The 22,999-nt window shown below is 40.1% G+C and overlaps 2 protein-coding genes and 1 non-coding gene across 4 annotated transcripts in view; 2 read left to right on the plus strand and 1 right to left on the minus strand.

The window, feature by feature from the left end:
• BRAF (B-Raf proto-oncogene, serine/threonine kinase) overlaps positions 1-3,658 on the plus strand; it is a 156,021-nt gene extending 152,363 nt beyond the window's left edge. The window contains exon 19 of the mRNA XM_060156529.1: positions 1,632-3,658. Coding sequence (XP_060012512.1) covers positions 1,632-1,654 — 23 coding nt within the window. The 3' untranslated portion in view covers positions 1,655-3,658. The remainder of the gene's footprint in view (positions 1-1,631) is intronic.
• Positions 3,659-9,958: 6,300 nt separating this feature from the next.
• TRNAG-UCC (transfer RNA glycine (anticodon UCC)) lies at positions 9,959-10,031 on the plus strand. Its single transcript has one exon. It is a non-coding gene; the product is annotated as a tRNA-Gly (tRNA).
• A 3,418-nt stretch (positions 10,032-13,449) lies between these two features.
• On the minus strand, positions 13,450-22,988 carry NDUFB2 (NADH:ubiquinone oxidoreductase subunit B2). 2 transcript variants are annotated; one of them, XM_060156530.1, is made up of 4 exons: positions 22,830-22,988; positions 17,904-18,048; positions 16,367-16,465; positions 13,450-13,532 (listed from the first exon to the last, which is right to left on the minus strand). In XM_060156530.1, the coding sequence occupies exons 1-3, from the start codon at positions 22,925-22,927 to the stop codon at positions 16,391-16,393; spliced, it is 318 nt and encodes a 105-aa protein (XP_060012513.1). In that variant the 5' UTR covers positions 22,928-22,988; the 3' UTR covers positions 13,450-13,532; positions 16,367-16,390. The 2 variants fall into 2 exon arrangements, with proteins under 2 accessions (XP_060012513.1, XP_060012514.1); XM_060156531.1 differs by lacking the exon at positions 13,450-13,532 and adding an exon at positions 13,870-14,078.
• Positions 22,989-22,999: the final 11 nt, after the last annotated feature.

Here is a 22,999-nt window from a genome sequence, read left to right on the forward strand (position 1 = left end):
TTAAAGAGTTTTAGGTTCTGTTAGATACAGTGACTACTCATAAAAACTGTCGAAAATTGCTTTTAAGAAATGTATTAAAATACTTCTGAAAAAATAGCAACCATAAAACCATAAGCAAAGATAATAAGGATGTTTATGTATTTCTAGAGTCTCTGTTAACATAATAGCCTCCTATGATTATGCTCTAAATGTTTTACTCTCCAGGGTCTTAGTAATTTGACTTTTTTTTCTTCCAATCAGTGCCAATTTCCCCAGTTCTTTTAACTTTAAATATGAAGGGTAATAAATGTTTTACCCTTCCTTGATCTTTTGACTCAAAATACCTTGGTTAATTGTTGAAAGGAATCCTTAGATGGAAAGAGATAGTATCGCTGTCTGCAGTCCAATTAGTAGTTGTATTCAGAACAGGAAAGCAAATTATTAATTATTGAAAATCATTTAGGGGGTCTGTTAATTGTTAAGACCTTGGACTTTGGAGTCAGCACCTGGCTTTACATTCCAACTCTGCCATTTTCTGGCTGTGAGATTTCTGGCAAGTTACTTAAAATCCCAGCTTGCTCCTCTATAAATTAAAGAGAAGTAATAGTACCTGCTTCATAGAGTTATTATGAGGATCAGATGCAAATGTGTATAGTGTTGAGTGAGGCATCTGGTATACTATAATAGACACTCGAGTAGTTGCTAATAATCAGCATACAATCTGAGGGTTCAGTCAGCCAGTCGTTAGCAATCCATTGTTTGTTGGAACATGCCAGTGTTCTCTGGTACACCAGTTGAAATCGAACAGCAATCAGAAAACATAGATTATTCCTCGAATAAACAGTGTATTCATATAAATGATTGCTTGGATCCTCATCAGAAGCTATGTTACAGAAAAATGATGTTAAGGCTCACTAAATTCTGATAGCTGTCAGTTATCAACCAACCCCCAGAAATTAACTGTGGTGTATTTAATAAGAGGAACCCTAGTTTGAAGTAGAAGCTGTGGACAAAATAGTAGGTGAAAAATAAGGCATGAAGCCCCCAAATTCAGTAAGCAAAAGAGTGCAGTACCTCAGAGGGTCTTTGTGGTTAAAAACATTTTTATGCTGAGAATAATGTTCATTGACATGTGCCTATAAGTAATTTTTTGGTAGTTTAAAAGGTGAAATGAACTACAAATGGGAGAGGTCTGAACTTCCTTTCCTTCGTTCAAATGTGTGATGTGGACAGATCATTTGACCTGTGAATTTTATCTTTTACAAAATGAGAATAATTCCTGCTTCTTCCTTCCTAATAGTGGCATTATAATAATGAAAATGAGTTGATAATTTAGGTGGGAAGTGTTCTACAAATCAGCCTTACTGTTTTACCATCAGTTACTGAGAAGTTTTGTTCATTGGAACTGTTTCAGCTTGATTAGAATCATAGCATGTAAAACCCAACTGGGAAATTATCTACAGACTTAATATCCTATATAAGTTGTCGTCTTTCATGGTTACAGCCTTTTTTACTTTTAAATTAGTGATGTCGTTGCTAGATTTGTAACATATAGCTAGTCACCTTTCAGTGAGGTTTCCATGAGGCTTTTCTGTGTCTCTAGGTTATTTGAGATAACTTTTTTAAAATTAGCTCTTGTCCTCCCTCTACAGGAGAATTTGCAGCCTTCAAGTAGCCACACCATCATGACAGCATCTACTCTTATTTAAGTCTTGTGTTCGTACAATTTGTTAACATCAAAACACAGTTCTGTTCCTTAACTCTTTTTAAAGATAAAAATTTTCAATGCATAAGCTGGTGTGGAACAGAATGGAATTTCCCATCCAACAAAAGAGGGAAGAATGTTTTAGGAACTAGAATTCTCTGCTGCCAGTGTTTCTTCTTCAACACAAATACCACGTGCATACAAGTCTGCCCACTCCCAGGAAGAAAGAGGAGACCCTGAGTTCTGACCTTTTGATGGTCAGGCATGATGGAAAGAAACTGCTGCTACAGCTTGGGAGATTTGCTCTGGAAAGTCTGCCAGTCAACTTTGCCCTTCTAACCACCAGATCAATATGTGGCTGATCATCTGATGGGGCAGTTGCAATCACCAAGCCTCGTTCTCTTTCCTGTTCTGGGATTTTGTTGTGGAGCTCTTTCCCCTAGCCACCACTGGTTAATTTCTGAGGGATGGAACAAAAATGCAGCATGCCCTTCCTGTATGGTGCATGTTCAGTCCTTGATAAATTTTTACCAAAATGAAGCTATTTTATTTAAATGGAGGGTGAGAGATGAGGAGGTAGGTTTTGGTGTAGAGGAAAAGGGAATGCTGCATCTTTTTCCTGACCTGCTGGGTCTCTGGCCTTTGTTTCCTCGCTCACTCAGGTTCTGCCTGGCGGGCAGACTGGAAGCTCTGGCGCACATTGCCTTCTTTTCCCATTGGGTCCAGCAATGAAGACGAGTGTTTGGGGATTTTTTTTCTCCACGATGTAGCAAGTTCTCAGGAAAATACAATTGATATCTTCCTCCTAAGCTCTTCCAGTCACCAATTACTTATGTGGCTACTTTGTCCAGGGCACAAAATGCCTGTATCTAATTAAAAGCCTACAGAACTGCTTGATAACAGTTTTGAATGTGAGACATTTATATAATTTAAATGTAAGGTACAAGTTTTAATTTCTGAATTTCTTCTATTATATTTTTATTAAAAACAAAATAATTTTCAGATTTAATTGAATTGGAATAAAATAATACTTCCCACTAGAATTATATATCCTGGAAAATTGTATTTTTGTTATATAAACAACTTTTAAAGAAAGATCAGTATCCTTTTCTCTACCTAAATATATGGGGAGTCTTAGCATAATGACAAATATTTATAATTTTTAAATTAATGGTACTTGCTGGATCCACACTAACATCTTTACTAATATCTCATTGTTTCTTCCAACTAACTCCTGCACTACATCCTACATTTTCTTTCTAGTCTTTGATCTAGCATATGCAACCTCAAATAAAAATGGTGGTGTCTCCATTCATTCTCCTCCTTCCTTTTTTCCCAAGCCTGGTCTTCAAAAGGTTGGTTAACTTTGGCAGCCGAGTCCCCCAGGCAGAGAATAGAGCAATTTTAGGTGTATTGGGACTGAGGGAGGATGTGAAAAGCCTGACATCAGTTGTTTTTATAGAAAGAACTGCTGTGGTATTAAGAACTTGTTCCTTATCTTTATAAATGGGGAATATAACCTAGTCATAACTTCCCTTGACCTTTACTGAAGTGTGGTATAAATCACAGTAGTAGCAAAGAAAGTGACTCTGGATGTATTAATGGCAAATACCCCCCTTATCATGAATCTGGACTCTTATCAAGATTTAGGAATGTAAATCAAACGTACCTAGCCCAACCAAGCTATGTAGTGAAGGACCTGAAAGAAATTAGACAGGACCTAGAAAATAAATCAGGGAATTAGAAATTATTTAAAGTTTTCAAATTGTAAATTGCCCCGCTATTTTTCAGCCTATTAAAGCTTACTGTCATTAGATGATTTCTTGCTACGTTACCTATATTCAGAGGAAGGCCTGTTGAAAATTCCATGGACTTGTAAAAGATTGTCCCAGTAAAATGGGAAATAATCCTCAAGTTATTAACGAGTTTGAAAAGCAGCGTGTTCTTTAGTCTTTCGTGAGCAGAGCAGTATCTTACAAAATTGAGAAATTGCAAGAATGAAAATGATTTGTGCTGATTTGAAGAGCATCTTGTGTGCATAATGCTGCCTCTCTTTTAAAAGCATTGTTTATTTTTCTTTTTAAATATGTCCCCACAGATGCTTTTGAACATGCTTGTGTTACCTTTTCCTAGATTGGAGAGAGCTGGGCTTGAACAGTAGGCGTGTCCTGCCGGAGCTTCTAGTGCAGGACTCCCTCCCTGAGCACGGCAGGAGCCAGCACAGGAGCTAGTTATGGAGGGAGCTTAGCATTGGAGTTTTCAACACAAAATTCAAGGTGATTAAACACTGTTTTCTTCCCTTTCTTTTTAGAATACATTGCTATCTCATTTGAAAAATCTCATTTCTTAAATGAAGCTGTGCCCAGAAGCCAGGCTCAGGGTATTCTTGAGAGATTTGTATAGAGCCCTTAAAAAATAAAAATAAAATTTTAGCATTTCCCTTTTCTTCCTTTTCTCCATTAAATACTTTTTCTCTAGTTTACAAATGGCATGGAAAAGGAATTTCCCCTGAGTTTTACATGCTTTTTTTGATGCTTAGACTACAGATAGACTTGAGCTCCTAAGAAAATACAAGGGAAGAACTCCTTGTTTGTTGTGCAGTGCACTTTATGAGTAGTTTGTATCGATATTATGTGGCTGCTTTACTGACAGGCTTGTAAGGCTGCACTTATCTGTCTTTCCTGTAAGGCGGCTGCAGTGCCTTCTGTAGTGTATTTTATTTTGGATAAGGAGAGGTGACACCTTCTGAAAAATTTCAGAGTAACCATAAAAGATTGTTTTAAAGTATGTAGTATTCCTGATGGACTTTTTCATCATTAAACTAGTCTAGGGTCTAAACTTTTACCACTGAAATAATATTGACCAAAAAGTAATTTATAAAAGGGATTTTGTGAATAGAAAATCCACTGTAATCATTTGTACTTAAGTGCACTCTTAAAAGAAGATTCTGTCTCGCTGTCAAACTCTGGTTCCTTAACATCCAATCCCTGGTTGTGTTTGCGATCTGGTAGGACATGCTAAGGCAAGCTAGAAGATAAAATCCCATATACTTTAGTATACGTGTTATATTTATGTCAGTGTTGGAAAAGAAAGAGCAGTTACTTAGTAATAAAGATCCAAGACTTCAACACTGTCCACCTGAAACTTTGTAAATATTTCCTAGATTCTTGTTTGGTGCGGTCACAGCTCTTTATCACACAATGTTATCTTTTACTCATCAGGCAATTTTGGAACTGCTGCACACCCCTCCTCAGATCTCACCTGCCCCTCCCGTACATTCACCTCTCCAGCCTTGTGCACACCTCATTTAGCTTTACTTTGAAACACATTGCAGGGTTCAGGTGACCTCTTCTAAAACTACCTCCTCAGAATGAGGTAATGAATAGTTATTTATTTTAAAATATGAAAAGTCAGGAGCTCTAGAACATGAAGATGATTTAAGATTTTAACTTTTATGTGTTCTTGTATTTGAGCCTTCTCATTTTGTCCTAAAGGGCATTATACATTTAAGCAGTAATACTGACAAATGTAGCTCAGAGTATCTGAATGTTGTTGAAAGTGATGCCAGAATCTCTTTAGGGGTACGTTTCAGAATTTTTAACCTTATATCGGTTGCATGAAATTAAATAGTTAATGGTAACACTTCACTAACAGTGATATAATTTTAATTTTTGGTAGGCTTAGCAAGACAGTACATCTTCATAATGAGTTAGCCGCAGCTTCATCACATGCACAGATGCTCCTGTAGAGAGACTGCCCAGTTAAGAGGGTAGAATGATGACCCATTTTGCAAGTTTCTCTTCTTTGTCCAAATTGGCATTCTTTGTGCTAGAAAATCAGCACTTTGAGAATAGCAATTTCAACCATTAGACTAGTAAAAAGCAAAACAAACAAAAAAACCATAGCCAGACATGGAAAGTTTACTGTGAGTATAAACAGCAAATAGCTTACAGGTCATACATTGAAATGGTGTAGGTAAGGCTCTAGAAAAATACCTTGACAATTTGCCAAATGATCTTCCTGTGCCTTCATGATGCAATAAAAAAGCTAAAATTTTAGCAGAAATCAGTGATTTGTGAAGAGAGCAGCCACCCTGGTCTAACTCAGCTGTGTTAATATTTTTTAGCGTGCAATTTAGACTGCAAAGATAAATGCACTAAAGAGTTTATAGCCAAAATCATGTTTAAAAAAATGAGAAAACACACAGGTAAATTTTCAGTGAACAAAATTATTTTTTTAAAGCACATAATCCCTAGTATAGTCAGATATATTTATCACATAGAGCAAATAGGTTGAAATCATAATTCAGTGACATTTCTAGAGAAACTTTTTCTACTCCCATAGGTTCTTCAAAGCATGGAACTTTTATATAACAGGAATGTTTGACAGACATTTTAAGAAATTGCTGTAGTTTAGGGTTGAAGTTACTATATGCTGGGCAGCAGTCATATGTATTAACTAGTGAGAAGGATGAAATTAACATATAGGACAGAATTTGATTTTCTCAGTTCCCATAGTACTGCTGCCAACCTAGACACTGATTTTCCAGAGTTTGAAATATAAACTTGCCTCTCAGGATTTGTTTGCAAATTAAGTGGGACTGTCTTGCTAATGCTCTGGGGGCCAGGTGGAATCTCCAAGGGCTCCTCTATGAGGGGACATAAGGCTGGCGGGTGTGAACTGGACACACTCCATGGTGTGCTTCTAGTATCTTGATTCCTTGCCACCCCCAAGAAAGGCTTCAGCAAGTTCTCTAGACGTTTCACTAAGGAGTATTACTAATGCCCATAGGTTGTTGAGCACCCGAGGGGTGCAGTAGCATCTCTGCCTGATTGTATATTGGCCCCCAGAGGAGAGTGAAGTGGCCAGTGTACTCATATTCCATGTTGCTAGCTCTGGTAAATTGAAAATACTGGTAAGATTTTTGTTTTATTAGTACACTAGAGAGTAAGCTTTGTTTTGTTGTTTGAAGATAATCAATTTTCACTTCTGTTTGGGAAAACATTTAAATTGAATTTCAGTCCTAAATTTTGCCAGTTGTGGCAATTAACAGTTTCTATCAGGTGTTTTTAATGTAGAAGAGGACAGAAACTAAGTCCTAAAATCTTAAATTAAGGTAACAGTGGTTTATTTTAGAACGCTTAGGGGTGGTTAGTCTCTACCTCAAAAAATTGATTGAGTGTATCATTTATTTCAGTATCCACAATTTCAGCTGTTGTTCTTGTAATACTTTTTTTAACATTTTGACCCCCTTTACCCAACTGTTAACTTAGTCTTATTACTAAATCAGTTTCATTAAAATGTTTAATTTTATTTAGCAGTTTTGACTAATTACAATGATATAACCAGTTGTGCATGAGGACACAGCCAGTGAGTGTATCTGGGTTTTTTTGTGATGCTTTTTTTTCTTAAGAATTCTGTAGGTTGAAGTACTCTTTGAAAACAAAGAACTAAAATATGTTTATTCATGTTAGCATTAAAAAAAAAGATTTGTGCAAACCATCTGCTTCTCCTGGCAGGCTGAGCACATTGTCCAGCACCCGCGAGTGGCTGGTTCTCATCACAGAATCTATGTAGGGAATTGGGCATGAAATTCACTGAAGAGGTGGAGCAGAGGAAGTGTTCTGTTTACAGGAGTGGAGATAGGGCTTATGAGTAAGTTGCTTAGTAAGTTGGTTTTGTTTTGAGAATTATTGTGTTACATTTGTGTGTTAAGCTTTTTTTAACCCACTTGTGTTTTGGTGGAGTATGTGTTACATAAGAGGAAACGTCAGACTAGCATAAGCAACAAAGCTCACAGTCTAGGCACAGGTGTAGACAAAATGGACCAAAATGGGAGGGGGGAGGGTATGGGAGTAAGTCTAGGGGTAGGGAAGAATTGATGTGAGGGTGGGAAATAAACTATAATTACCTGAAATAAAATGTTAAGAGTGCAATAAGTGTGCTTTTTATTCTAAGCTGTGAACGGGTTTTTTAAAAAATCATTCCTTCCTAATACATTTGCCTGTGTTCTGTAGCTGATTAAAACCAGCTATGTAAACATATAATGCCTTTTTATTCATGTTAATTACCAACATAAATGGCTAACCTTTATGTCTTATTTATCTTCATGTTATGTTAGTTTACATCCAGGGGTGTGTATGTGTGTGTATGCTGTAAATTTTCCCTCCTTCGTTTGAAAACGCCTTTGTTGGGTCCTGTGTGTTTCCTTTGGCCATGCCACAGGTTATAGTCTCGGCTTGGCCTTCATATCGCCTGATTTGAAGGACTCTATCACAGTGACATAGCTCATTCATTTGTTGTGCACTCTGACCCTTTCCTCACTCAGCAGTTGCTGTTTCTTCTAAAATATGAGTGTACAACTATGAGGAGATTGAAATTAACTGTTTAACATATGTCCCTTTGAATTCTATTTAGTAGTTATGATTGCTCTTTGGTTTGGACCAAGAAAAAGGAAATCCGTGCCCCACCCCCACCCCCCGCCTTTCACTTATTTCTCGGTTTGAGGACAATTCTTCTGTAAGAGAGGGGAAAGGGAAATCCTTCATGTTTTAACTGCAGTGAGTTAATGGCCCCTGGTTTACTCCAAACCTTATGGCGATTCACATTCACATTCCTCTCCTCTCTTGCTGCCAGAGGTTTGGGTTTAGTTCACTTCAGTTCCGCTCAAGCATTGAAAAGGTTCTCATGGAGTCTGGGGTGTGCCCAGTGAAAAGATGGGGACTTTTTAATTGTCCACAGACCTCTCTATACCTGCTTTGCGAAAATTACAAAGGAGTAACTATTTTTAAAGCTTATTTTTCAATTCATAAAAAAAGACATTTATTTTCAGTCAAACGGATGATGTTTCCCTCTTGTCCCTTAATCCTCAGTGTTTGCTTGAATTTTTTTTTTTTCAATTCTTCCCCATCCCCGCTTCTTGATACTTTGGGTTCTCTTTCCTGCTCAGGTCCTTTCACTTGTATTTTGGAGTTTTTCTCATGTAAATTTGTACAATGGAAAATATTGTTCAGTTTGGATAGAAAGCATGGAGAATTAAAAAAAAGATAGCTGAAATTCAGATTGAAGAAATTTATTTCTGTGTAAAGTTATTTAAAAACTCTGTACTATATAAAAGGCAAAAAAGTTCTATGTACTTGATGTGAATATGCGAATACTGCTATAATAAAGATTGACTGCATGGAGAAGTCTTTATCAAGATCATTTTTCTAGCACTGTCACATTCAATAATGGAAGTAGGGCTTTTGACGGTCAGTTCTATCAGGCAGTGGAGGAACTAAGAAGTGTACATTGTTTCCAGTTACCGCTTGGTGGGCAGAGGTATTTATGAGAAATATTTTAAAAGTAAATTGTCAAGATGAATACCTAGTACATTGCACCGGCTACACTTTTGTAGTAGAGTTTTTTATCTGGTGTTGGTGATTATTCTCAAGCATTTTATGATGCTGTGATCTGACTGTTCCCCTCCAGTGGCTCAAATGAAGTGTGTGCTGTAATAGAGTCATTTAAGTAGTAGTCTGTAGAAGTTCCATTTTCTGAACTTTGGTATCTTTCAAACTTTTTTGACACAACTTCCAGTAATACATTTTCTATAGGAACACAGACAGTACACACAAATACATATATTTGAAACTATGCACTCCTGTTTTACACTTCTTTTTTTTTTTTTTTAATGCTGGCTACCTTCCCCCATGAGTTGATTTTATGCATTTGATTTCATAAAGCTTGAAAGACACCTAGAGTATCATCAAGGCTATGTCATATTACCAGGCAGTTTCCAGAGGAGAGGTAAACAATTTTAAGACTTTACCTGGAAACCCTATGTCTGAGAAAAATATAAACAGAAAAGTCTTCAAGATGGTACATATTTGAGGAATCTGGTTTCTGGTCTTCATGCCTCTCCAGCAAATCATAAAATGCTGTTGAGACAAGTATTTTCTCTGAACTGCAGTTTTCTCATCTGAAAAATGTAATTCTGTAATAATTACAGAAACTCATTTTTAAATAACCTTCATACATGATTACAGTAGGGTAATTGTGGATTCATTTCTTAATGCATTATTCTATAAGTTTTCCTTAAAATTTAGTCCAGAATTATGAAACTTTTAATTATTGTGATAAAATTCTATTATAAAGAACCCTACCATACTAGCTCTTCTGAAATTTTATCAGGGGCTGTAGTAATTGGGCCTACTGTCTGGGCTGTGTAGTTCTCCTAGATTCGTAAAATGTTAGAGCCAAAAGAGTTCTTAAAGATTACATGGTTTAGGGACTTCCCTGGCAGTCCAGTGGTTAGGACTTTGCACTTCCACTGCAGGGGGCCCAGGTTCAATCCCTGGTTGGGGAACTAAGATCCCACAAGCTGCGAGGCACGGCCCAAAAAAAGTTTATATGGTTCAGCCTTAAAGATTTCATGGTCTCCTCATCAGCTACTGAATATGAATCCCCCCAGGGATGACTTCCCTAGGCTCACGTAGCCAGGACTCAGTCATGACTTTTGTTTCCAAGATCACTACTATGCATTTTATATATACTGTATGTATAAAATTTTGTTGTGGTTGTGATGATGGTTATAGTGAAATTGAGTGACATTGAGTTTGTAGCTAGAAATGGATATTGTGCCAGGTGTATTCCACTTGCTCCGTCTGTCTTCTCCAGGCAAGCAAGCCCACTGCTCATGCAGGTGATAAAAGGTAAAGGCCCAGTTGCTCAGGCAGGTCAGTACCAGCTCAGGCAGCTCCTGTTTCCTCCACTGTACACTGATGTCCTGCTGAAGCTCCTGATGAGATTGGTGGCAAAAGGTACCCGGGTCAGCCTCTTCTACAGAATAGTTCTAGAAGCAAGTGGAACCAAGATGACTTCTGTACCTTCCCAGAACATGCACAACAGGTGTTCCTTACACAGTACCTCCCTGGTCTCATAACTTTATTAGGTAATCAATTGTGGTATTTACACTCAAGTTTCCATAGGAAACTTAGTAAACTTACAAATTTGTGTGTTAAAATTTGACACTTAATATTCTGTTGCCATCAATAATTCTTTCACTGCCTACCTTTCCATTTATGAAGGTACATCTGTCCATCTACCAGGCTACACACTAAAACTGACTTAGAATGTACTTTTAGCAACTCAATAGGAAGGAAGAAAAGGTCATCCTAAATGTCTGTCTTGCTTTAGGCAGAGGAGAAGGGTGGTACTGCATCTGCTGAAATAATGTTTACAGTTTATCTCCATATGGAGGCTTTTCTATAAAAATCAAACCAGGATTCAAGGGTCACTATAAACTTAGCTTAGACCCAATGGTCTAGAAATAATATTTGCTTCCATTCCTTCATGCCAGATGTAGTTCTGAGGGCTTTATGTGCTAACTCATTTAATCTATTTAATCCATTTTACAAATGAGGATATTGAGGCACAGTTCAAATAAGTAGTCTGCGCAAACTCACAGCAAGTAAATAAATGGTAGAACTATGAGTCAGACCAAGCAAGTCTGGCTCCAGAGCCTGAGTTCCTCAAGCACTGTGCCAGTTCTTCAAACTGCAGGTTGAACCCATTAGTGGGCAGTAAAGTCAGTCCCAACCAGTCTGTAAAATGTAGAAGAGAATATAAAAGAAAATGTAACATAAGTTTTCATAAAACTTTTGTATTATTTATGTACGTATGTATACATACACCCACACACTAGGTCACAATGTAAAATTATTTCTTAGAGTAGGTAGGTCATGATCAAAAAGCTTTACACCATCTACCTCACTCAGACCTACAGCCAGACAACCAGGATTTGAACCTCAGTTCTCTTAACTTGTAGCTTGGGCAAGTTACCTATCTACAGCTCAACTTACTCATCTATAAAATGGAAAGAATATGAGGAGGGTGGAGGCCTATTCCTCGGGCTGGGACAATTTCTGCATCAGTGCAAACTGATTTCACAGCCCAGGTATGGAAAAGAGGATCCAGCATGTGGAGGCCACACTGGCCAACTTTAGAAGACTGCTAGTTTTAAAGTTATCTTTTAATTCAAGTCAAGCAACTCTGATTGATTTCTAAGGAAAAAAGCTAATGGGATTATCCTACTTGAGTTCACTGTTGCAGATTGTATTCCTTCCCGAAACAACTTTCATCCATCGGGGCGGGGGTGGCAGGGGGTGGCGGCAGTGGAGAACAACAAATAAATGAAACCTAAAAAGTACACAGAGATCTAACGGTCTTTTAAAGACCATAAATATTTATCAGGTGAGACAGCACACTCCTACACAGGTGAGTAAACACAAAACCAAGGAGAGCCTCAGACACCCTGTGCAACAGGCTCAGGACTGCTGGAGCTGGCAGCGGGGAGGGTGAAACTGTTCCACTTAGCTTTTGTTGCCATTATGCCCACTCTAACACCTAGGGAGAACCAAAGGGGGGATGTGAAAAACCTAAGAACTAGGAACTCGAATTGGACCACCCCCTGCCTAGAGCCTGTCAGAAGCTTTCTCACTGCATTTAACATAAAATCTAAACCTGCAACCATGACCTATTATCTCATCTAGTCACACCCTCTCCTCCCCTGCTGGAACCCCACTGGACTTTCTGTCCCTTAAACATGGTGACCTTGGTCCCTCCCTAGACCTTGGTTCTCGCTATTCCTTGTCCCTGAGGCACTCTTCCTTCAGACCCCGCACAACTGGTTCCTGCTACTTGTTCAGGTTTCAGCTCAGATGTCTTCCCCACCCACCAAAAAGATCAGCATCAACCATCTCTGGCACCCAATGTTATTTCCTTCACAGCAATTAGTAAATCTCACTTATCTACTTGTCTGCCCTTCCTAAAATCTACATTCTCATCTGTCTTGTTTAGCATGGTATTCCCAACACCTAGGTGGTCAAAAACCTAAATTAAAAATATGAATAGTTATGCTTCTGGGCAAGTCATTAAGCCACTCTACTGCATTTTTTTTTTTTTTTGCGGTACGCGGGCCTCTCACTGTTGTGGCCTCTCCCGTTGCGGAGCACAGGCTCCGGATGCGCAGGCTCAGTGGCCATGGCTCACGGGCCCAGCCGCTCCGTGGCATGTGGGATCTTCCCGGACCGGGGCACGAACCCGTGTCCCCTGCATCGGCAGGCGGACTCTCAACCACTGCGCCACCAGGGAAGCCCCTCTACTGCATATTTTTATCTGTAGATAGAAGAAAATTCTGTCCTACCTCCTCTCAGAATTGTGATGCTACAGAAGGCTGAAAAATACTTTTGAAACAAATTTTTGAAAAACTACATCATCCTATTTCACCCTTATCTCACATTCCTCTGGTCCCTAAGAATTCCTAGTTAGACGTGTGTCTTAAGAGTTCCACAAATGGTGACTCAGCACAATGCCCAGCCCACAAGAGATACATAAACACAACAGATGGACCACACCGACTTCTAACCTCTGTATACTTGGGCAAGAATACACTAGCAGTAGAGAAATGGCAAGAGTTTCACATAAACTGTCAGTGTACATACGACTAAGACATCAGCTAAGGAGGTAGGCAGTATGGCACTGTAGTTAAGCGTGGGGTCAGACCTAATGTCATCACTCATCAGTGTGTGACCCTAAGCAAGTTACTTCATTTCCTTGAACCTCGATGTCCTCAATGATAAATGGCACTAAGGCTTATCTATCGACACCATGGGGTACCCAAGAAGACCTACCAAAAGGGCTATAACCAGTTAGCACAGCAGTTGGGAGCACAGGAAATAATCCATAAAGGGTGGTTGTCATTACCAGAAATATCCATAACTCAGTTCCTCATTCTTGACCAAAACTTTAATTTACAACTTAATACACAGTATGATGTCTGTAACTTCTTGAAATTCTCACCTGGCTCCTGCAAGGAAACAAAAGTGAAAAGCTTTAAGAACTTTTATTTTCAATAATTCAAATCCATCATTCTTGTTCATTCAGTTATTCAAGCATTCATTGAGCATCAGTCATGTGAGTAGCCTTGCAGAAGAGTCAAATCACCTTGCAGATTTCTCAAAGGGTTTACAGTCTAGCCATTAAAATGTTAATGACTGTGTACAGGAATACTGGAAAATATGTAAGAAAATAGGAAGAGGCTAGTGCTGGCAGAGCCATTAACACTAGGGAAACAAGAGGCCTAGTAAGGACCTTGTAAGGCCTGGTAAGGACTCTTGTCCATAGGAAAGCCAGCGACAGGAAACGAGCTATAAAACAGCTTCACGGGCTTCCCTGGTGGCGCAGTGGTTGAGAGTCCGCCTGCCGATGCAGGGGACACGGGTTCGTGCCCCGGTCTGGGAGGATCCCACATGCCGTGGAGCAGCTGGGCCCGTGAGCCATGGCCGCTTAGCCTGCGCGTCCGGAGCCTGTGCTCCGCGGCGGGAGGGGCCGGAACAGTGAGAGGCCCGCGTACCTCAAAAAAAAAAAAAAACCAGCTTCACTGTTTGCCCCACCACCACCTGCCCCCATATACACAAAACTGCTGTGATTTTCGTGTCAATAAGCTCCTTCGAATTAAAATAATAGCAATACTAGTAGTATGATTTAATGGGAACACTTAAACTGTCTCTTAATGCTTCCTATCCTTTAAAACGATTTCCAAGGTATTTTGAATGATGGCAATTATTAATGTGCAATGGTTAATTTTTTTGTTTTACATTTTTATTGTGGTGTAATTAAAGATAAAATGCGCAGATAATTAAAGGTCTAGTTCAACGAATTCTGACAACTGTATGTACCCACATAAACCCAACCCCCAACCCTACCTCTATAGATGAGTATCACCAGTTTGCAGACTTCATATAAATGGAATCATTCATTATTAGTACTTTTAAGTGACTCACTCTTTTTGCTTAATATGATGATTTTGAGATTTACCTAAATGACTGTCTTGTAACTTTTTTTTTTTTTTTTGCGGTACGCGGGCCTCTCAGTGTCACGGCCTCTCCCGTTGCGGAGCACAGGCTCAGCAGCCATGACTCATGGGCCCAGCCGCTCCGCGGCATGTGGGACCCTCCCGGACCGGGGCACGAACCCACCTCCCCTGCATCGGCAGGCAGACTCCCAACCACTGCGCCACCAGGGAAGCCCAGTAACTTGTTATTTTTAATTGCTGAATTATTACTCAATTGAAGGAATATACTGTAATATGTTTATCTGTTCTCTCACTGATGTACAATTAGGTCTAGTTTGGAGATACTAAGAAAAAAATTGCTATGAAAAATTCTGTACGTATTATTTTCATTTCTCTTGACTAAATGCCTAGGAATAAAGTCGTTGAATCCTAGGATATACGTGTTTAACTTCATTAGAAACTGCCAGATAATTCTACAGAATTGTTGTACCTTACTACATTCTTACTGGCAAATATTCCAGCTGCTCCATATTGTCATCAGCATTTAAAGTTGTCAGTCTTTCTAGTGGGTACAAATGATATCTTACTGTAGTTTTAATTTGCATTTCCCTGGTGATTAACGATATTAAGGGCCTTTTTTCATGTGATTACTGGCCATTCATATATCTTCTTTTGTGAAGTATCTGCTCAAGGCCTTTGCCCATTTTTCAATTGGGTTGTTCATCTCATTTTTGTTGATTATAGAGGTTCTTTACATATACTAGATACAAGCCCTTTGTTGGATATATATGCTGTATTTTTTCCCAATTAGTGGCTTGTATATTTATTTCCTTAATGGTGTCTTTTGATAGCAGAAATTTTTGATTAGGCTAAATCAAATTTATCAAGTTTTTTTTACATCAGTGCTTTTGTGTTTTCTCCAAAAGTTTTTTGTGTGCCTTAAGATTATGAAGATACTCTCTTGTGCTTTCTTTTAGAAGCTTTAAGAGTTTGGGTTTTATTTTTAGGTCTATTATCCATGCAGTGATTAATTTAAAATCATATTAAATGAGAATGTCTTAATCCGTGAAGGATTTGTGAGGAAAGGAATTCCTCCTAATATCTTCCTTTTGAAAGAAAAACTCTCTCTGACTTCCTGATTGGGAAAATGAAAGGGCCACAACCTTTTACTGTTTAAAGAGTTAATTCCATGCAATTCCATATTGTAACATTCCCATATGCTCGAATTTTCCATTAAAACGCTGAAGGTAGAACACTGTACTTTTGCAACTACAAACAAGCTCCATATCTATCTTGTCCATCACTTTAAGCCCTGTGCATTGTTGGTGCTTAAAAAGTCTTTGATCGGGCTTCCCTGGTGGCGCAGTGGTTGAGAGTCCGCCTGCCGATGCAGGGGACGCGGGTTCGTGCCCCGGTCTGGGAGGATCCCACATGCCGTGGAGTGGCTGGGCCCGTGAGCCATGGCTGCTGAGCCTGTGCGTCCGGAGCCTGTGCTCCACAACGGGAGAGGCCACAGCAGTGAGAGGCCCGCGTACCGCAAAAAAAAAAAAAAGTCTTTGATCAATAGATAGATAAATGGGACCCTAAACTGTAACACAGCTTAGGAAAAAATAATTTTTTAAAACATGAAAAGGAAGATGAGACTAAAAGTGTGTATGGGGAAAAGGGGGCAGAATGACAGCAAATGTGAAAATACCAAAGACAGAAATTAGACATGATGTGTTAATTGTTCTTCATGCTGTTATAAAATGCACTGTTTCTTTGAGACCATGATAGGTGCAAAGTCAAAACATGTTTATTGACAAAAGTTAAATATAACTTTAAAAAGAAACTTGGGGTATACCCACTTGGAAAGAGTTGAGTCTACATTTTCAGTCTTCATCATCAGGAAGGATACCTAATTCTTCATCCGTCCACTGAGAAGGATCTGGATATGGAAAGTGACCCTAATGACAACCAATTAAAAACAAAGTTCATGAATCTATACTTCACGCAACTAAAAGAATCTACACTCCATACAACTGGTTACATTTTAAAAGAAATCTTGAAAACAAATGTGATTAAAAAAAATCCTTGGGCTTCCCTGGTGGCGCAGTGGTTGAGAGTCCGCCTGCCAATGCAGGGGACAGGGGTTCGTGCCCCGGTCCAGGAAGATCCCACATGCCGCAGAGCAGCTGGGCCCGTGAGCCATGGCCGCTGAGCCTGCGCGTCCGGAGCCTGTGCTCCGCAGCGGGAGAGGCCACAACAGTGAGAGGCCCACATACCACAAAAAAAAAAAAAAAAAATACCACAGGAACAAATTCTCCTTCAACTATCTGATGGTCCAGCTATTCTTCAATCTGTTCAAAATGAGCTGTGGCCTGAATTTTAAAAGCCTGGCCATCTTGGAGCTACTGGCCTGAGCCAGCATTTGAGTATGTGTTTGTGATGGAGCGTGGGCGGTACGGAGACAACAGATTGCAAAGATACCCGATGTCACAACAATCTCTTGAATCCCTGACAAAACATAAGGTCTCAAACTGTCCTGTCATTCCTGCTGGGAGATTTGGAAGCATTCCTTGTCTATCCTGATCTAGGGCATATTCGGCTGCATCATTATCTCATGCCAGACAGCCACACAATAATCCTGACAGCGGACCTACAGTGAGATAAAGGTGTCTATGTGCTGCCACAGACACCATGCAGCTCCTTACTGGGTGACAAGGGCACAGAGAAATTGTAAGAGAAGTGGGATATTAATTAACCTGATGCTTCTAGAACTCACTGTATAAATTTAAGATTTTTCCCTATCCTAAAAAAAACCCCAAATTTACTAAAATTCAAAGTATTCTGGATCAATAAGCATGGATTTCAACGGCTTCAAGGTGTAATTTCCTAGAGAAGAGCATCTGTGCAAATGTGATTAAAAGCTCCTTTTGAGGCCAATGACATGTTAGAAAGTTACCAGTAACTAACTTCCCTCCTGAGGGAAATTAGCCCACATCCATCCCACCTCAACCTGGCTGCCTTGGGCCTCTGGACAGACTAAATAACATTTATCATTTAAAGGCACTTAACTGTGAAACTTAACCTGCGGATGAACCCCTACCCTAGCTTGGAAAGTAAGAGAATTAGCTTCTATAGTCTCCCTTCCAAATATGGCCACCAAACAGAAACCGTAAGACATGGGCCACCTACATGTAATATACATCCTTGAGTGGAAAAGGTCAGAGACAATATGTTTCATAAAATAAAAGGATTCCTGCATATACATAAGGACAATGTGGTGAAGAGATACATCCAGGTTGAAAAACAGTCTACAAACAGAAAAAAGAAACAAGGTAAGCTATTAAGAGATCTTCTCTCCCCACACGCAAAGGACAAGAATTCTTCTCCTGCACTTACCAGCACGGCATCTGAGTCATGCCAAAAGCGCCAGAGAATCCAGAACCACATGGTTGCACTGAAGAACTCTGCCTTGATCACCTGGGATCTGGTCAGCTGGGGAAACTGCCTGTACTGGGGCTCGATATGCACACCTCCACCAGCACTACATGACAAAACGAAAATGTTAAGCAGCTTGCTATATCTTCAAAGTATGAACTCATCCAAAACTCTGAGTTACAGCCAGAAACTGAACCTTTCTCATCTCCTGCACGAAATACAGAATGGCAGTGCTCCACAGTCCCTCGAAATACTCCTTTTTCAGAAGTTGCTTTAAACTTGTGCAGCAGCAAAAACTGGCCTGAATTGACAAGAGGCTAATTATGATTTTCATTTAGTGAATATTCATGTAGTTTACACCAGAAATATGAATGTGCTGATTATGGGGTACTGGCCCCAAGAGTTTTGATTAAGGAATCATAAACCTGTAGTAGTAAGTCACTAGCTTATCCAGAAAAACAAATCAAATTTACTTTGTCTGGTTAGCCATCTATTTCAAAGGCAAATTATGTCTCTGCTCTATTACAATCTTTATTAAAAGACCACTTTATGGAAAAGAGGACTCAGCAGACCCTTTTTAATAAGCCAAAAGCACTGAGCAAAGCAAAGAGTCTTAAACAGTAAGTTTGAACAAGTCTTTCTGGGTTTTGTCTTTTCATTTACTGTTGACAAGGTGAGGAATATAATCCATATGAGCTATCCTCATGTTATTCAGTTGGACTGTAATTATCACAGGTTGAATCTAATTCAAATAATAGAATTTGTACTTAATGGGGCTACTTTCAAGTCCTATTCAGCAGTTATATGTATGCTATTACATACAAATGGATATAGAAAATTTAAAGAGAGGGACTTCCCTGGTGGTGCAGTCGTTAAGAATCCGCCTGCCAATGCAGGGGGACACAGGTTCGAACCCTGGTCTGGGAAGATACCACATGCCACAGAGCAACTAAGCCCATGCACCACAACTACTGAGCCTGCGCTCTAGAGACCACAAGCCACAACGACTGAGCCCACGTGCCACAACTACTGAAGCCCGTGCGCCTAGAGCCCGTGCTCCACAACAAAAGGAGCCACTGCAATGAGAAGCCTGCGCACCGCAATGACGAGTAGCCCCCATGCGCCACTAGAGGAAGCCCAGCGCAGCAACGAAGACCCAACACAGCCAAAAATAAAAATAAATAAGTAAAAAAAAAGTTTCCGTCAAGCATCACTGCTTTACACCCTGAATTTATCATACTGTTTCTGTATGCCAATTATATTTAACAGTATCTATTCAGGATCTATCTGCATATAGATACTACATTATATAAATAAACCATGGGGGTGGGAATTCAACATATTGTAACAACAGGCTTCCTCTTTGATAGGTTTTGGATATAGCCTAGTAATAAGTACCCATCAGTTAAACTCATTTAAAATAAGATTTGAGAATTATAGTTTAAACCCATTCCCAGAAACTCTCCACATTTAATTACTGCTAGAGTGACATGTTTTAACTATGACTTGAAATAAGTGGATCACTGACTGCAAGGTGGAAATCTTTTTGAACAAAATTTGAAACACTGCAATTAGAGAAAAGGAATGCATGACATAACAATTGCCATGATTAAGGAATATAAAGATTCCACAAACATCTAATGTTATGTTCCAAGACAGGTTGTTAACTGCACTATGGCGAACTAGACAAGCTGAACAACCCTCCAAATTGAAACAACTACAATAGTAGTTGAGATTTTTTTTTTAATTTTTAATAAATCATTGACCAGACACAAAAGAAAGGAATCTACCAAGGGCAAAACCCAAGTTAAAACAAGACCTGGAAACTACATGAGCACTGAAGCTGGCCTTCGTCCTGAGCGTTTCTGCTGTTCCCCAGACTCTGTGACCCTCTACCTGGACAGCTGTGGGAGACAGGAGAAGCCTGGGGCCCACCCAAGACGAGAAGTCTAATTACTAGACCCCTGAAGAAAGCTGCAGCCCCATGATATAAGAGTGAATGGGACATAAACCTGCCATGAAGAAGGGAACAGGAATTTGTTACCAGTAGCCAGTCCTCAGGTGGGTTTGCACCCAAATTCACACTACCTGGGTTTTGGACATTATGGTCCAAGACAACCTCAACCCAAGATTTTAAAGTGGTATTGGATTCTCTGAACCCTTGAGAAGCAAGACCTTAAAGAATTCTGACAGATAAAAGTTCCAGGAAAAGCTCACAGTCAAAAATTACAAGGAAATAAGACACTATGAGTGAGAATCAGCAAAACAACAGACAGCAATATCAAATATACAAGACTTGAAAAATGGATAATTACAATTTATAATACAGAAAACACGTTATTTTTAAATAAAAGTTTGAAATTAAGGGCAAGGAACAAGAAACTATAAAGATCAAGTTTGAAACAACAGAATTTCTAGAAATAAAATGTAATCATTTGAAATAAAAAGGATTAAAGCCAGGATTAGACACAGCTAAAAAATATGAAAAGAGGTTAGAAGGATGAGAAAACCCAACATATGCCTAATTCGTGTCCTATAAGAAGAAAACAGAATGGGGAAGAAACAATATCCAAAGAAATAATGGCTGTTCCAACCCAGGATTTTTAAGTGTCAAGTTTAAAAAAAAAAATGCAAGCACCATAACTCTCCGTTAAAGTTACCTTTTTAAAACATAAACCAAGGATGAATTGGGAGATTGGGATTGACACATATACACTAATATGTATAAAATAGATTAACTATTTTAATAGTTAATCTATTTATACAGCAGGTATAAAAAATAAATTCTGCTGTATAAAAAATAAATTCAAAAAAGAAAAATAAAATGCAATAAAAAAAGTGTAAAAAAATAAAACATAAACCAGATCATATTACTTTCCTGCTTAAAGCCTCCAACAGCCTGCCATCATTCTTAGAATAAGGCCTCGTCCTACAAGGCCCACCCTAATTGGGGCCCTGCTTGTCTCTCTACCGCTGTCCACTCACCAGCTTGCTTGCCCATTATCAGCACTCAGAACCTTTTCACTTGCTGTCTCCTTCGTCTGAGAAGCTCTTCCTGGCATTTTTGCATGGCTGACTACTCATCACTTAGGTCTTAGTTCAAATCAAACCTTCAGGCCTGCATTCCCACATCATCCTAGGTATAATAACCCACCCACCAACCCCAGACACTCTCTAGATTAATCCCGTTTTATTTCCTTCATGCCACTTAAGAGTACCTAAACATGTTCTTTTCTACTTGTTGTGTCCTCTCTCCAGAATGTAAGCTCCATTATCTTTCTTGTATTCTGCTCTATCCCCAGCACCTAGAAAGACTCTCCAGAAAACCTACTGACTTAAGTATTCACATACTGTGAAATACGGTGTGTTACGGAAGTACCAAGATCTCGGTGAAGAGGAACACCCCCTAGTCTTCCCATGCAGGTCAAGGGCTATTGTTGGTGGCTCTCCATCTCTGTCCTTGCTCAGGTCACACATGCCTTTTCCTTCTCGCCACCCCACACCTGTCCCAGCTCCATATCCTTAATAGACACATGGCTTTAGGCAAGTCACTCCTTTAATTTTCCTGGTCTCAGTTAAACAATACTTGTATGATCCTTAGTAGGCACCAGCAGCCCTCTTAAAACATTTTAGAGATTTGTTATTCATTTACTTACCTGGAAGTCAACATTATTATCCCCATTATACGCGTGAGAAAACTCAGTTATTAAGAGATCATGAAACTTTTCCAAGCCGTACAGCAAAAGTGTGGCAGAGATGAGATTTGAACAGAGGCACTTTGGGGGCTGAATCATGCTTTTAACCACTATTCTGCACTGCCTCTTGGTAAAGTGTAGATCACGGTGCAAGGGGCCTGGCCCATTACTTGGAGAAATCCAATGTACTATTTTCAGTCCTGCTCTTACTGAACCCCTCTGCACTACCAACTCCTTTTTGGTAGACGTGCCCTCCCCTGGCATCCCAGCACTATGCTCTCCAGCCGGTTTCTTGGGCTACATCATGGGTGACTCTGCTTTTGCTGACTCTTTAAATTCTGGTGTTGCAAAGGTGAACTCTATAGTATGGGACTTTGGGTGATAATATGTCAGTGTAGGCTCATCAACTGTAACAAATGTACCGCTCAGGTTGGGGATGTTGATTATGCAGAAAGCTATGCACGTGTGGGTCTGGGGATTTATGGGAAATCTCGGTACCTTCCACTCAATTTTTATGTGAACTTAAAACTGCTCAAAAAAATACTTTAAAAAAAGAAAAATTCCGATATTGCCCAAGCATTTACTTTTGGCTCTCTTCTCTTCCCACCCTTCTGCACTCTCTACGGGTGATTGCCTCCACGCCCGTGCCTTAACTAATTCTCTAGTCTGCAACCACAGTAATTTTTCAGAATTAAAATGTGGCCGCATGGCGTCTGATTAAAACCTCTCAACGACCGATTATCGCCTGCGTTCGAAACCCCTGAGCCAGGAATAAGGACTCTCTACCATTCCTTCCCTACGTCCCAAGGTCTCCTGTCTCACCTTGCCTCGAACTTGACGCTTCAAACTACACCGGCAACGCCCTCACCTCCCCAACTCCTGCTCTCGCTTCCAGATTAGCTCCAGCCGTCTCCACGTTCAACTGTCAACTTCCCGAGGGCAGGCTCCCGCTGGGGCAGGGCCCGCCCGAAACACACTTCAACCTGCCGAGCGAGCAGAGCTCCCCGCCCCACGTCCCCCCTCTCCCGGGCCCCTGCGTCACGCCGTCAGCCTACGAGTCCCAGCATGCCTCGGGGTGGAGGTCGCTGCAGACCCGGATCTGCCCGTGGGGCTCGGCGTCAAGGTGAGGGCGTCCAGAAGACTGGCACTTTTCGTTAGATGCAGGCGAAGCCCCCCCGCAGGCAATACTCACTGACGGACTCCAGCGCCTCCAGCCGCCCGCGCGCGTAGGCCCCTGAAGAAGTGGCCTCCAACGCGCGCTAAAGGCGCTAGACACGTCAAAGCCGACATAACAGCCCACGTTCGGTCAGCAATCCCCAGGCCGCACCGCCGCTTCACGTCACTTCCTTTGGCGCCTCTCCC

This window comes from Lagenorhynchus albirostris, chromosome 8 (genome assembly GCF_949774975.1).
Source record: "Lagenorhynchus albirostris chromosome 8, mLagAlb1.1, whole genome shotgun sequence".
Taxonomy (NCBI): Eukaryota; Metazoa; Chordata; class Mammalia; order Artiodactyla; family Delphinidae; genus Lagenorhynchus; species Lagenorhynchus albirostris.

What these genes read in the sequence shown, in the direction of transcription:
- NDUFB2 (XM_060156530.1), bottom strand. Translation starts at nt 22,927, where the DNA reads ATGTCGGCTTTGACGTGTCTAGCGCCTTTAGCGCGCGTTGGAGGCCAC. An exon ending in GGAGGCGCTGGAGTCCGTCA is followed by an intron (nt 18,049 to 22,829) that starts GTGAGTATTGCC and finishes TTTGTCATGTAG; the next exon opens with TGCTGGTGGAGGTGTGCATA. An exon ending in ATGACTCAGATGCCGTGCTG is followed by an intron (nt 16,466 to 17,903) that starts GTAAGTGCAGGA and finishes GGTTGTCATTAG; the next exon opens with GGTCACTTTCCATATCCAGA.